The following is a 12,373-nucleotide window of genomic DNA, read 5'->3' as shown; positions in this document are numbered from 1 at the left end:
GCCCTGCCTTCTGAGCCTCAGCCCTCGCCAACTCACGGCTCTGCGCCTCCTTTATAGACTGATCTGATGGGGTAGGAGACCTCTGCCTCTACTCTGACCCCTCAAATCCTATAACCACACCACAGTTAGGAAGCTGACTTAACCACCTAACAGCTGAGAGCCTTCATGATGTGGCCTGACCCTTGCCTTTCTTCGATGCCTCCCTCCTTTCCACTTCCTTCTCCCCTCCACCCCAGCCTCTTCCCCACATCCAAGCCATAGATTCTAATTACACTGAGCTATTTATAGTTTCCAAATGCACCGTGGGCTTTTGCACAAATTACTCTTTGGTTAGAGTGCTGTCCTTCCCATGCATCCTCCCCTACACAGCATTCATCAGATGTCACCTCCTCCAGGAAGCCTTTCCTGCCTTCTTCCAGCCCCACCAAGACTGATCTAGGTGCTCCTCCTATATATTCCTGCAACCTTCAACCTTTATTGCTATCACAACAGCTATCATGTTATAGCAAAACTGTTTTGTCTCTCTGCTGTACCAGAGAAAGAACACTAAGATGACAGTGATTGTGCCTGCTTTGCTGTTGAACCCACAGTACCCGGGGCATAGTTGGCACTCAAACAGTTGCTGAATTGAATGCCAGTTGGCAGTGCCTCCTGAACACGTACTTATGTATATTATAATTACAGAGCAGTCAGCTATTTACTGTGGAGCCTTAGATTTTTTTATCTCTTAAGATGAAAATTTTCAGAAAGAGAAAGGGAAATGAACATTTCTGAGCACTTAATCTATTTCAGGTACTGATCACATGACACCCCTGAGAGCTAAATATTATCATTCCCCGACACACAGATGAGCAAAGGCAGGCTCAGAAGTTAAAGAATTTGCCCAAAGCACAATGCCAGTAAGTGTCAGAGCTGACACTCACTCCCACGATGCTAAAGCCTATGTCTTTTTTATTATACCACACTGCTTCTATAATGCTCAGAGGCAGCAATGGCTACCGCCCTGGGTCTGTACTCACATTTGCTGTCAGCTGGGTGGTCAAAGCGGAAACCTTCTCCTGGGAGGCATCCAGCTCCCGCCGTAGTTTGCGAATCTAAAGATAACAAGGGACAGAGTTACTTGCTTTGGGAGTCTACTTACAGGATGAGCTGGGAGAAATAACTGATAATAGCGAAAGATGAAATCCAACTAGCCAACTCTTCCTTACCTCTGACTGGCATTTTTCTTCTGGCTGTAAAGAAAAACATAGAAGAAATTAGACCAGTTGAGGAACTAAGAACAGTATAATCCTGCCTACAGGGAGTACCATATTTGGACACTTAGAGCAGTCTTAAAGATTTATTAGTTTCTTTCCTGATGGACTTTTCTGGATCAAGTGGTTCAATTAATATGACCAATCAGGAAGGCCAAATATGAACAGCACATTATTTTAAGAAACTAGAAAGGATTAGGAAATACACTCCTGTTTTGGTTGTGAGGAGCCTCTGTTCCCAGGTGGAGATGACGACAGGGAGAAGCTGGGAGGAGAAGGGGATAAGCTAGGGCAGAGCTGCCAGATTTAGCAAATAAAAAAACAGAACACCCAGTTAAGTTTGAATTTTTTTTAGTTTAAGTATGTCCCATGCCATACTGGGGACATACTTATACTAAAACATTATACGTTGTCTACCTGAATTTCAAATTTAACTGGGCATTCTGTATGTAATCTGGCAATCCTACCTGGGAGGCAGGGAGGACGGCTCATAGATGAATTCTGCCCCATTTTATCCCTCCCTCTCATCTCCCTAGGGCACTGAAGCAGAAACAGCAGCAGGTCAGGAAGCTTCCCGAAGTGAGGGGGGCTGGGAAGCCCTGTCAGCCAGCCTGGTGACTCCCCAGGTTGTAAGGATGAAGGTGGCCTGTACCTTCCTGCTGCTCCATCTCTGGTCCCCCAGTTACCTGTGACCCTGGGGAGTAAAGACGAAGCCCGTCGGCCCTCTTGCTGGCAAAGCCTGCCATACTGGGCCCTGGGTCTGTGGTGACACAGCAATCGGCCAGTCAGAGACTACGAGCTACTTATCTCTTCCCATAGGGGGAGCCCACATGGGTTGGGGGAACTATTCCTTCTCTCTTCTGGGGTTCCCGGGCAGGGGGGGGGTCCATAAATGAAGAAACCCCCAACCCTCCCCAACTGCCCCCGCAAACACACCCTTTCTTGGAAATATTGGAAGTGTTCCTGCCCTTCTCTCCACACCCCACCATTTGCACTTCCCTGGGGTGGAACAGTGACTTGGGAGCCAGGTAGGTGAGTGAAAATCAGGAAGGACCCTATTTTGTCCTTGAAGTCCTCTATGTGTGTCCTAATCCAATTTCACTAGTGATAAACCCATTCTTTTAAAAAGTCAGCATCTGGTTTCTGGTTTCTACTTCTCTATTAGTTCAGGATGCAGAGGCGTATGATTCGTTAGGCCCCGTAGTCCCTATACCTAACAGCTGGGACAGGTGGGTAGCCGTTTCCTGTCTGACCGCCCTTCACATCCTGCTCCCACCGCCCTCACTCCTGGTCCTGCCCCAGAAGGCCCTCCCTCCAGGCTGGCTTCTAACAACAGTAAGTAATTGTTAGGTACACTGGGGCCAAATCAGTTAACCCTTGCAGTAACTCCACAAAGTAGGTTTGTATTCCATCTGAGGCTCAGAGAGGTTAGATATCGTGACCGAAGTCACACAGCTGGACAATCGCCTCATCTAAGCAACACTTTCAGGAGAAGGTTTGGAGAAGTCCTCAGGGCTTACTCTTCCCTCTCTGATAATATTCAGCCATCTCTCTTTGTCTGTCCGTCTGCCCGTCTATCAGTTCATCCCCGCCACCATCAGATATTTATTGATTTCTAACTATGTGTCAAGCACTGTTTTAAGAACCTGGGATACAGCTGTGAACATGACCAAGTCCCTCACATCTTATGTTGCTTACGTTCTGGTAATAATAAGTAGCATTTTATTGAACACTTACTATATGCCAGAGACGGTTCCAAGCACTTGACATTCATTATTCATTTAATCCTCATAACAACCCTTTCAGAAGGTACTAATATAATTTGCTCATGGCGACAGCTGATAAGTGATAGAACTGGGATTGGATCCAAGGTAGTCTGGCTCCAGGGCCTATGATCTTAACCAGCACTTTCTCCTGCTCTGACTATAGCGACATTCTCCTGGAGGCCTTCCAGAAATAAGGCCCTGGCTTCTGAGTCTGATCCAAAGGAGAAAAGTTAATGGTGATAACGTCACAGCTATCTAACATTTGGGAGGCAAATGGAGGTCTGTTAGCAGGCTGAACCATCCACGGAGGACCAGCCCTACTTCTAAACACTTCTATCAACAGCCTGCCTTGGGCGGCTGCCACTGTCTGTCTCGGTGCCCACCTGTCTCTGGGGCTGGAGTCCTGCTCTCAACAGCAGCCTGGAGAAATCATGTGTTTTGTATCTTGCCCCAGCTGCTGCTGCTCTTCTGTGCATCTGGGAACTCCGAGGGAGGCTCCGGGCCTCTCTCCACTAGGCAGTTCCCCTGGGAACTCATCTGTTGCTCCCTACCAACGAAGAAAGCAAATCTGATGCCAGATGTGGCCTCTTCAATTTTTTTCTACTCCAAGGGCCGGCCATGACCTCTTCATGGCATTTGTTTAGCATCAGGCTGTCTTTTCTTTCCTTTGTAATTAAAATCACAGGCAAATTTCAGCCAGAATGAACATTCATGAATATCTAAGAATTACAGAGATTTCAGGGGGGAGAAAGCCTATTATCATCCAATAAGAGCCTTTAAAACACTCTGGTCTTAAACAGACTCTTTGGTCTGGGCTGGTGGCAACTTAAGACACTCCAAAGATCTCTTTTTAGACAACAAATACGAACTTATTTACCTTTTCATTTACAAAGGCGCCTGAGCATTTGTTTCTGAATTTCATCATCACCAAGGAGCTAATAATAGATAAGGGACCACACACCACTGCCTGGCCAGACTTGCAGTTTTCCTTGGAATTAGCATACCACTCCATCATGAAAATATTCAAAGGTTAGAGTATTTTGTAAAAAGTCTGCAAAAGCAACTTACATTCTCAGAGAAGGCACATATAAAGAACAGTACATGGGAACCTTTGACTCACCAACTAGTGGAATGTCAGAGGTTGTAGGGACCTCGGAGACCACTTGGCCGAGCTCCCTGAGGCCAAGGGCAAAACAGAGACCCTCAGAATAAGGAGGTAATTTGTCCAAAGTCATACAGTAAGGGAAAAACTATGAATAGGCCTCGGGTCTCTTGCTATCCAGATAAACATGGAATTAAAAATTATTATTATTAGGTCTTTGGTAATTTGTGAATTTATATCAACTCAGAAAGGACAATTTCAAATTTCATGAAAACACAAACTTCAGGTCCACACGCCTAGAACAAACGCTACTGAAAGAGAGGCCTGTAGCTGTAAGAACTCCCGGTGGTTGGCATGAAGGGGAAGCAGCCAGGAACTGCAAGTGATGGTTTCCTGCATCTGAATTCTCACAGGTGGAGGAGCTCGTGCTCTTTCCCTCCCAGGCTGGCTGACGCAGGCCAGCCCCCATTTTTCACTTTTCTGAATGAACAGTGTGTTGACAGGAAACCCTGGGAACTCCCTGGGAAAACATGGGGCTTGGGCACTGAAATGTCTGGTATGGCTGCACTGCACCAACCCTGTGAAACTAGAGTTCCACATGCCCCCTGTGCCCTCTGTGTCTCTGGCTTCCTCTTTCGGAAGCAGGCTCCTTTCTCCACCTAAGCCACGTCCTCAGGGCTCAGCCCAGAGCCTGGCATATATCAATACTTGGTGCCAGTAACTACTGTGGAAGAAGTGAATCTAGGCTGAAAAGTACCACCTCTGGTCTGGTACCCATGTTACAGAGTTTCATTCTAGAGGAAAGGACTCAGTAGATGCAATAGCTGATAGTTAGAAGGCCATCCCTATGCTTTCTTGGATAACGGCTTAAATAACCCCTTCCCAAGGTTACCATATATAAAGTCTTTAAAATGAAAGCCAGGACTTTGACAAAACTTCAGACAAGATGACTAGCAGAGCAAAGAGGTCCTGTGGAGTTGGAGGGGCAAGATGGGTAGGAGCAGAAGAGAACGTTTCTAGGTCCTTCAAATCAGACCATGTCAGCAACCTCTGAAGTCTGTTTGCTCGCTACAGGCCTAAGAAAGAACAGTCAGGCCCTGGGCTCTTTGACTTGATTCTGGGATGGTCTTTAACTTACAGGGGGCTATCTACAGTTTGTCCCACTACAGAGCCGAGATACCTGGCATTACCAAAAACTGAATTATTAAAACATCTGTCCTCCATGGAATTAAGGGCTAAAGAATTCCCAATTCCTAATTAATCAAATGTTTTTTTCCTACAGGAATTCCCGAGTTAAAGTTTTTAAGATAGTTATGCACATAGCTATAAAAAGTAAGCATGCTGAATAAATCCAGTACTATATTTGATTAAGTTTGGCTTTTGTTCAGTAGACCTCTCACTGATGACAGCTATCATTTGCGAGAGCTTCCTCTGTGCTGCGTACACTCTATTCATTGCTTTACGTGCATTTTCTTATTCATGCAAACCTATTTTTTGAACACCTACTATATGCTAGGCCCGGTTCTAGGCACTAGGAATAAAACCAGAAAAAAGTCCTTGTCCTCAAGGAATTTATATTGCAGTGAACAGTAATATTCATAACTTTAATTCTCATTACAACGCCACAGGGTAGGGGGGCTGTTGTTCTTTCTACTTTACAGACAAAGAAACTGAGGCAGACACAAAGTTGAAAAAGGCATCTCATACATTCTAACTAGTTACCACTCGAAGCACACTGCCACTTTAACAAAAGTCACCTCCTGACTTATTGGTTGGTACATCAGTAACTGTTCGTGAATTTCAAACCTTGTTCCCTAATTAATTGATTCCCTTATAATGGAAATACTCTCTCTAGGAGACATGCTTGTATTTTATTTTTGACACACATAGCCACACAGCATTGATTTATACTCACTGTAGAATAAATTGATGACGTGCTGGAGACCAAGGAGAGTGAGGAACCATGAACTGTTTAAAAAAAAGAAAAGAAAGAAAAGGTGAATTGCACAGTTGGCTACTTTGGAGCCGAAAAGGGGAAGGGAAGGAGAAACTCAGCATTAGAGGACATTACCAGGCTCGGAGCAACTTAACCTCACCTTGACCCAACTTTCCTGGTTTGGTGACAGGTCAGTGTCAAGTAAGGAATAATTTTCTATGGGAGTCATTTCTCTATTACCACATTTTTTTTCTTACAACATTCTAAATACTACCCCTGCTCTAACTATCAAAATAACACATAATTACTAAGCTAAATGTTTCAAGTACAGAGAAATGTTAAGAAGCATTTTCACTGCCATAACCTGTGTGACTCATAATTCTGTTACCCAGAGGCAACTTTGGGTACCATCCTTGTACCCTCCTCACCCCCTCCTGCTCCCAGCCAATGGAGACATTTTATTTTCTGTTTTCATGTAATTTAAACCATGGTCTTTTCCAGGACTAGGTATTCTGGCTGACTTCTCTTCTTGGAAACCAGATTCTTTAATGACATTTTCTTAGTAATCTCTCAACAATTTGTTTGAAAGACAGAAATATGCCTGTTGAGACATCACAGACCTTCTAATGGGGCACAGCTTCCCTGACCGGGAGTGGAATGCCTCTACCCCACACTGCGCTCTCACCTGCGGTCTGAGAGTGGGAGGCTGGGGAGGAACTTTCCATGTGTACTAGACGGCTTTCACCTACCACCCAAGGAGTGAACTCAACTTGGATCAGCGGTTGGCAGAAGCTACCTGCCCACAGATATCCCAGCAACGGCTCAGCCGACCACTCCGGTGCCTCCACACCGTCTCCCCAGTAAAGCTTCCAACCTCCCATCCTTCTTTTAGGTGCTCCTATCGCACTCTGAATCCTGCACGGCTCTCTGAAGCATGGCCTGCGTGGTACTTTGCCGTCTCAGAGTCTCTGCCCGTTCAGTTCCTTTGGTTTAGGAAGTTTCCCATTCCTGCCCATCCAAATCACCAGGATCGGCTCAAAGAGCATCTTCTCCTGGAGCCCTATCTCGTTTCCCCGACAGCCACCGGGATGGGCTTCCTCCCTCCTCTAACCCACACAGCTCTTGGCTTGTGTTTCTGGTCCCCTTCTCTCTTAGACGGTGCCAATTGCTCTGAGGCTATCTCTACACCACCACTCAGATCCACCCTCTTCAGCAATGCCCGAGGTCCTAGATCTTTTCCTCCTTTCTTTCTCCATCCATGACTCATCTGGCCCATGCCCGTAAAAGATCAGTTTAAGGTGTTAACGGCCAATAATGGCTTTCAGTGTTAATATGTCCACACATTAACAGACAGGCCTCTCATGCCCCAGCCTAGGGGCCTAACGGTCCAAAGGGGTAAGTTACTTTAGCCCCAAGACACAGACACTAGGGGGGAAATTATGCTGGAGGCCAAGCTGAGGGAAGAGAGGTGATTAGCGTGGAGCCATCCTTCAACCACACCGCCCTGCCAGACGCCTGCTCCAGAGGCCTGTGCAGGGCTGCTGCGTGGCCTTGGGCTGCTGAAAAATGGAGGTTTGTCTCTTATATTTCTCTACCTCATACACATGGATTCACTGATACTGCCTTCAGCGATACCTCAGGGCAAGCTTGGGGCCGCAGGCAGAGAGGAGCATAGGCTTCGGGAGGAGGTAATTATTTCCCTCTGTAATTAATTCCTCTCACTTGTAAATAGCAACAGCAAGGCTGTGGTCCAAAGAAAGAGTCCTTGCTTTCCAGATCAACCCAAAGCTGAATATGGCTGCCTGAACCACTGCAGTTGGCCCTCCTTCAAGAAAACTGAGCCAAGGCAGAGCCTGGGCTATGTGGCTGGGGTACTTTTGGACGACAGAATGCTTATGAGACGTACAAAGCCAGAGCAGCAAAAGCATGCTCTGCAGCTTCCTCCCTATACCTGTACCTCCAAAACTTTGAAGATACAAGGAACCACAGAGACTACCTAGGCCTTCTCTGCCACTGACTAATCTGAAACCCAGAGAGGTTAAACAACCTGCCTAAGGTCCTACAGCATTCAGGAACAGAATCTGCAGACCAGAAATCTGGAGATGGCTTTGCCCTTGACTGACCTTGTTTACTGGTATCTGAGGGTTTTTTTTGTTTTTGGTAAAGCTTTTTGGTATATTTAGAATGGTTTTCTAAACCCCTCATTCAATCTACACAGGCACAATCTGGGACCAAATAAGCAAAAAGTGCATGTTTGAGAAGAATTAGAAGGCACAGGTAGGGGTGATATCACAAGATGGAATTAGACAACCGGGCATATTCCAGCCAATAAAGCAAACAAATGCCTCTGTTGTCACACTTGGGCACCATATATATATACACACATATATCTACGTCTATAGATACAGACGTAGATATATGTATATATTCAGCTTCATACTAATCAAAGCACTTCCTCATACTACTGTTTGAAGTGATCCTCATCATCATAGAGAATTTGTAGGTAATATTCCCAGACAGGGCAGGAATTTCTATCCCTAATGAACACAGGAGTAAATTTAGGTCCAGAGAGGCTAAGCCATGTGGTCAAGCACACACAGCTGGTCAGGAGCAGAGAGAGAAAGTGAGTCTGGGTATTGCACTCTAGTTCTCGCTCTGCCACTGGGGGCTGTGGAAGGAAGGAGTCGGTGAGAATGAGATGCAGTTCTGATGGCTAATGGGCTGCCCTCTCAACCAGCGAAGGAAGCATAACTGAAAACGGAGACCACACTGATGAAGGTTCAGGGTTTGCTTCAGACACGTAAGAAAGCCCAGCTGTGGCCAAGGAAGAGATAAGTGTAAGGCAGGATTGAGTAGAACACAGAGGGCTGAGAATCAGGAGTTTAGGACATAGTTCTGGCTGCAAAAAGTCCCCAGGTCACTTCCTCTGTTCAACATTGCCATAAACAAAGTGGGGTTGAAATGGCCCATGGGGAGAAGGATAAAACAAAACATGACAACTATAACAATAGCTACCATTGACTGAGTACTTACTATAAACCCCTTTCAAAGTCATTCTGCTAAATGCCTTCCAGGATTTATCTCACCTAATCTTCACTTCAATCCTCTGAAGTAGGTACAGTTATACTTATTTTCCACATTCTAATGAACAGGAAATAGGCTGAACAGGGTCAAGTCCCTTACTCAAAGTCACCTTGCTAACAGTGGAGGTGCCAGGACTTGAATCCAAGTGTAACTCTGGGGCTAGAAACACAGGAGAGCTGCAACACAAGATTTATTTACTAATAAGCTGCTCCGTTTCTGTGGGTTCCATATGAACTGATTTAGACTGTACCAGTTCTTAGGGATGACTGGTAAAGTCCCTGGATTTTTTTTTTCTCCAAAGACATTCATTTGAAAAGTGCCTCAAGCATCTCCCTAAAGTGCACTATTAAAGTTGACTTGAAGATTGCATAATGCATCTGATGGAAATTAATTTACCTGAAATAACCTTGAAAGGTTGCACCTGGGCCATGCCTGTACCTCATCTACATACTTATGACTTCCATTTCCTTCAAAATGGAAAGTGCTAATTAAATCCCACAAAAACCTCACTCAAGTACTTGTGCTAATTCTTCCTAAATTTCTTTCTGCTTTCTGGCATATGATATACCTCACTGCCTCTTATCAATATAAGGAGGTTCTATTCGGTCCAAACATGAGATGTGAATTTTTTCCCAACTGTTTCTGCAGTACCAGGAGTTTATACATTCAAGAGGGGAAAAAAAAAGTCATCCCCCAATGGAATTAAAAACACCTAATTGCACAAGCCCTATTTTGTTTTGGTAATGTAATAGCCTTGGAAGAAATAAAATCAATCTGATGCCAAATTTCCCAAAAGATGAAGATGTTACATGTTTCTTAGTATACTGACAGCAGTCTCTACCCCTTCTCCCCAAATTTGATTTTACCTCTGCGCTTCAGTTCCACATCACCATGAATCATCAGGGTTTACAAAAGTCTAGACACTGCTTGTGGGCAAGCCCTTTTTATCAATGTCACTTTGACATCCCAGATATTCCACAGTTGTGCTGCCTGACGGCTTGATTCCAGATGGAATAAAAAATACCCATCTGATGATGATACTGTAATGGTCCTGGACCTTTATGAGGTCAAGTGTGCTTGTTTGGACAAGTTGCAGCACTGAACATGGTTCACTCAGGTACACACGGGACAGAACAGATGAATAGGGCACAGGGCACTCTCCATTCACGAGTCATTATCAGGAGGGCTGGGAAATGCTTTGTGGCCATGCTTGGTTCGCCCACTGATCAGAAAAATGTTAAAGACAAACTGCCTACTCCTTCACCTTACGGTCAACGTACCCTCCACGATTACTACTGATTTCTAGCTCTTAAATCCAGCAAAACGCTCTCAGTAACTCAGGCTCTGCCCCTCCTTAATCCTCCGTCCCAGTGGGTTCCCACAGATGAGTTTACAGACGAGTGTCTGCTCACTGGACGCAAATGATACATAAATCAGAGTGGAGAGAATTAAGGAAGATAAACCACGGGGCAACTGCTCTGTAACTAAACTCTTTACAACTTTTGTTAAAAAGAACACTGGGCAGGGCAGAAGCTGACATCTTGCATCTCTCTCCCTCTTGACTTGTTTAGGGGTTTCCTCGACAGTCACAAGTTTATTTGTTCTTTCCTACCAGGAGGACGCTGGGCATATTTCCCCATTCTCACAGGGGCTAGGAGCAGAGGGAAGTGCCTGTGCCTCCCCTCCCCACCCCCATTCTGTTCTGTCCCTGGCAGAAAAGGCACAACTAGGGCTATGGCCCTCCGCCTGGGCTCCATTTGCTCCAAGAGTCCCCCCTCCTCTGGCTGGGGACTTCCAGCTGCCAGGACATCAATGCTGAAGCTCAGTTTTCAGGCTGTAACAGGTACTAACATTACTGGATTAACATTTATATATATTATCTCATTTAATTCTCATAATTCCATGAGCCTGGTACTCCTACTTCATCAGTGAAAATACAAAGGCACAGAGAGGTGAAGTCAACTTGCCCAAGATCATATACCTAAGAAGTAGTGGAGCTGGAATTCAAACCCTGGTATTATTATCCCGTATTCTTAACCACTCGTCACTGGTACTGACACCAATGTCTTATCATCCCCATCTCTGGGAAGCTTTTGGGGGTGGGGGTGATGTGCCTTCCCAACATTTTGACTGTTTGCTCCCCTAACTCACACTTTGACTGAAGTAGGAAAGATAAATGAACTGAGTTAGGAAGATGGCTGATGAAGATGCCCACTGTAGTTTTCTCCCCAGATTCTGATTAAAATGAACAAAACATAAAAATCCAACACCAAATATTCCCAATTAGCAAGCAAAGAAGGAAAAGGGCAAAACTGAAAGCAACAAACTTAAAAAAACTGGTGCTTGAGAAAAGAAATAGAAAATTCCGGAGCGAAGGGGGGAGGCGCGGCTGCCGACAGCCCCCCAAAGCCATACGGGTGCGTTGGCACAGGGAAACGAACTCTCCAGTAACTGGCATTGCCAAGATGGTGTGCCAGCGGCTGAGCCTCACAATGGCGGTGCATGCCAAGAAGCTAGGGCCCAAGTCCACGGGAGAGCAGCCTGGAGCGGAACTCGGTCAGCTCCAGGGTTCACCCGTGTTTTGTCTTCCCTACAATCCTGCGAGGTTAATTAAGAGTCAGACCCTACTATTCAGAGTTCCCCAGCCCCGCGCCCCACAGTAAGTGGCGAGCTGGAAACTTGTACGGGTGGACTCTTAGGTCAACGAAGTGAACTCGGTATAGAGGACTGTTAACCGCTCTGCACAGCGTGAGAGAGGGTGAATCTCCTTGCTTCTTACCTTCTTCAAACCCATCCCGGAATGAGCCTGAGCGGCTCATGGTTCTGCTTTTCTCGTCCAGGGACATGGAGCTGTTCCGGAAGCGGCTGTCCGTGTACGGGTCATACTGCCCGTCGGCATTGGAGAGGCTGTGGGTCCTCAGCATGGTCGGGTTGGACAAGCTCATCTGGGTGACAGTGGTGGGACTCGCTGGAAGGAAAGGAGTCAGTCAAAGGGTTGGAGATTCATGTCCCGGTTCAAATCCTGAAGGGGGACGAAGAGGAGGCTGCTTACGATCAGCCATCCCCGTCCCTGTCAACTTCTCTCCCTTGTCTATTTTCTCAAAGGTGGTCACACCAGCATCTGAGCAACACACTTACAGCTAAAAATAAGGTAGGAAAGGTGGGTCAGTTCCAAAGCGAGGCTCTGGGCCTCAGCTTTCCAACTTGGCACATTCAGACAAGCTAGTGTCAC

At 45.9% G+C, this 12,373-nt stretch overlaps 1 protein-coding gene across 7 annotated transcripts in view; it reads right to left on the bottom strand.

Annotated features, from left to right (window-relative positions):
- NAV2 (neuron navigator 2) overlaps positions 1–12,373 on the bottom strand; it is a 746,877-nt gene that overhangs the window by 43,267 nt on the left and 691,237 nt on the right. For all 7 annotated transcript variants that reach the window (XR_011075520.1, XM_068556818.1, XM_068556813.1 and 4 more), the window contains 4 exons: positions 11,921–12,109; positions 6,037–6,089; positions 1,209–1,232; positions 1,020–1,094 (listed from right to left, as the gene is read on the bottom strand). Coding sequence is in view for 6 of the 7 variants with exons in the window: in XM_068556818.1 (XP_068412919.1) it covers positions 1,020–1,094; positions 1,209–1,232; positions 6,037–6,089; positions 11,921–12,109 (341 nt within the window). In the remaining variant the exon portion in view is untranslated. The remainder of the gene's footprint in view (positions 1–1,019; positions 1,095–1,208; positions 1,233–6,036; positions 6,090–11,920; positions 12,110–12,373) is intronic.

Source organism: Eschrichtius robustus, chromosome 11 (assembly GCF_028021215.1).
Source record: "Eschrichtius robustus isolate mEscRob2 chromosome 11, mEscRob2.pri, whole genome shotgun sequence".
Taxonomy (NCBI): domain Eukaryota; kingdom Metazoa; phylum Chordata; class Mammalia; order Artiodactyla; family Eschrichtiidae; genus Eschrichtius; species Eschrichtius robustus.
Note: the sequence above shows the minus strand (reverse complement) of the source record. Positions and strands in the feature narration are given on the sequence as shown.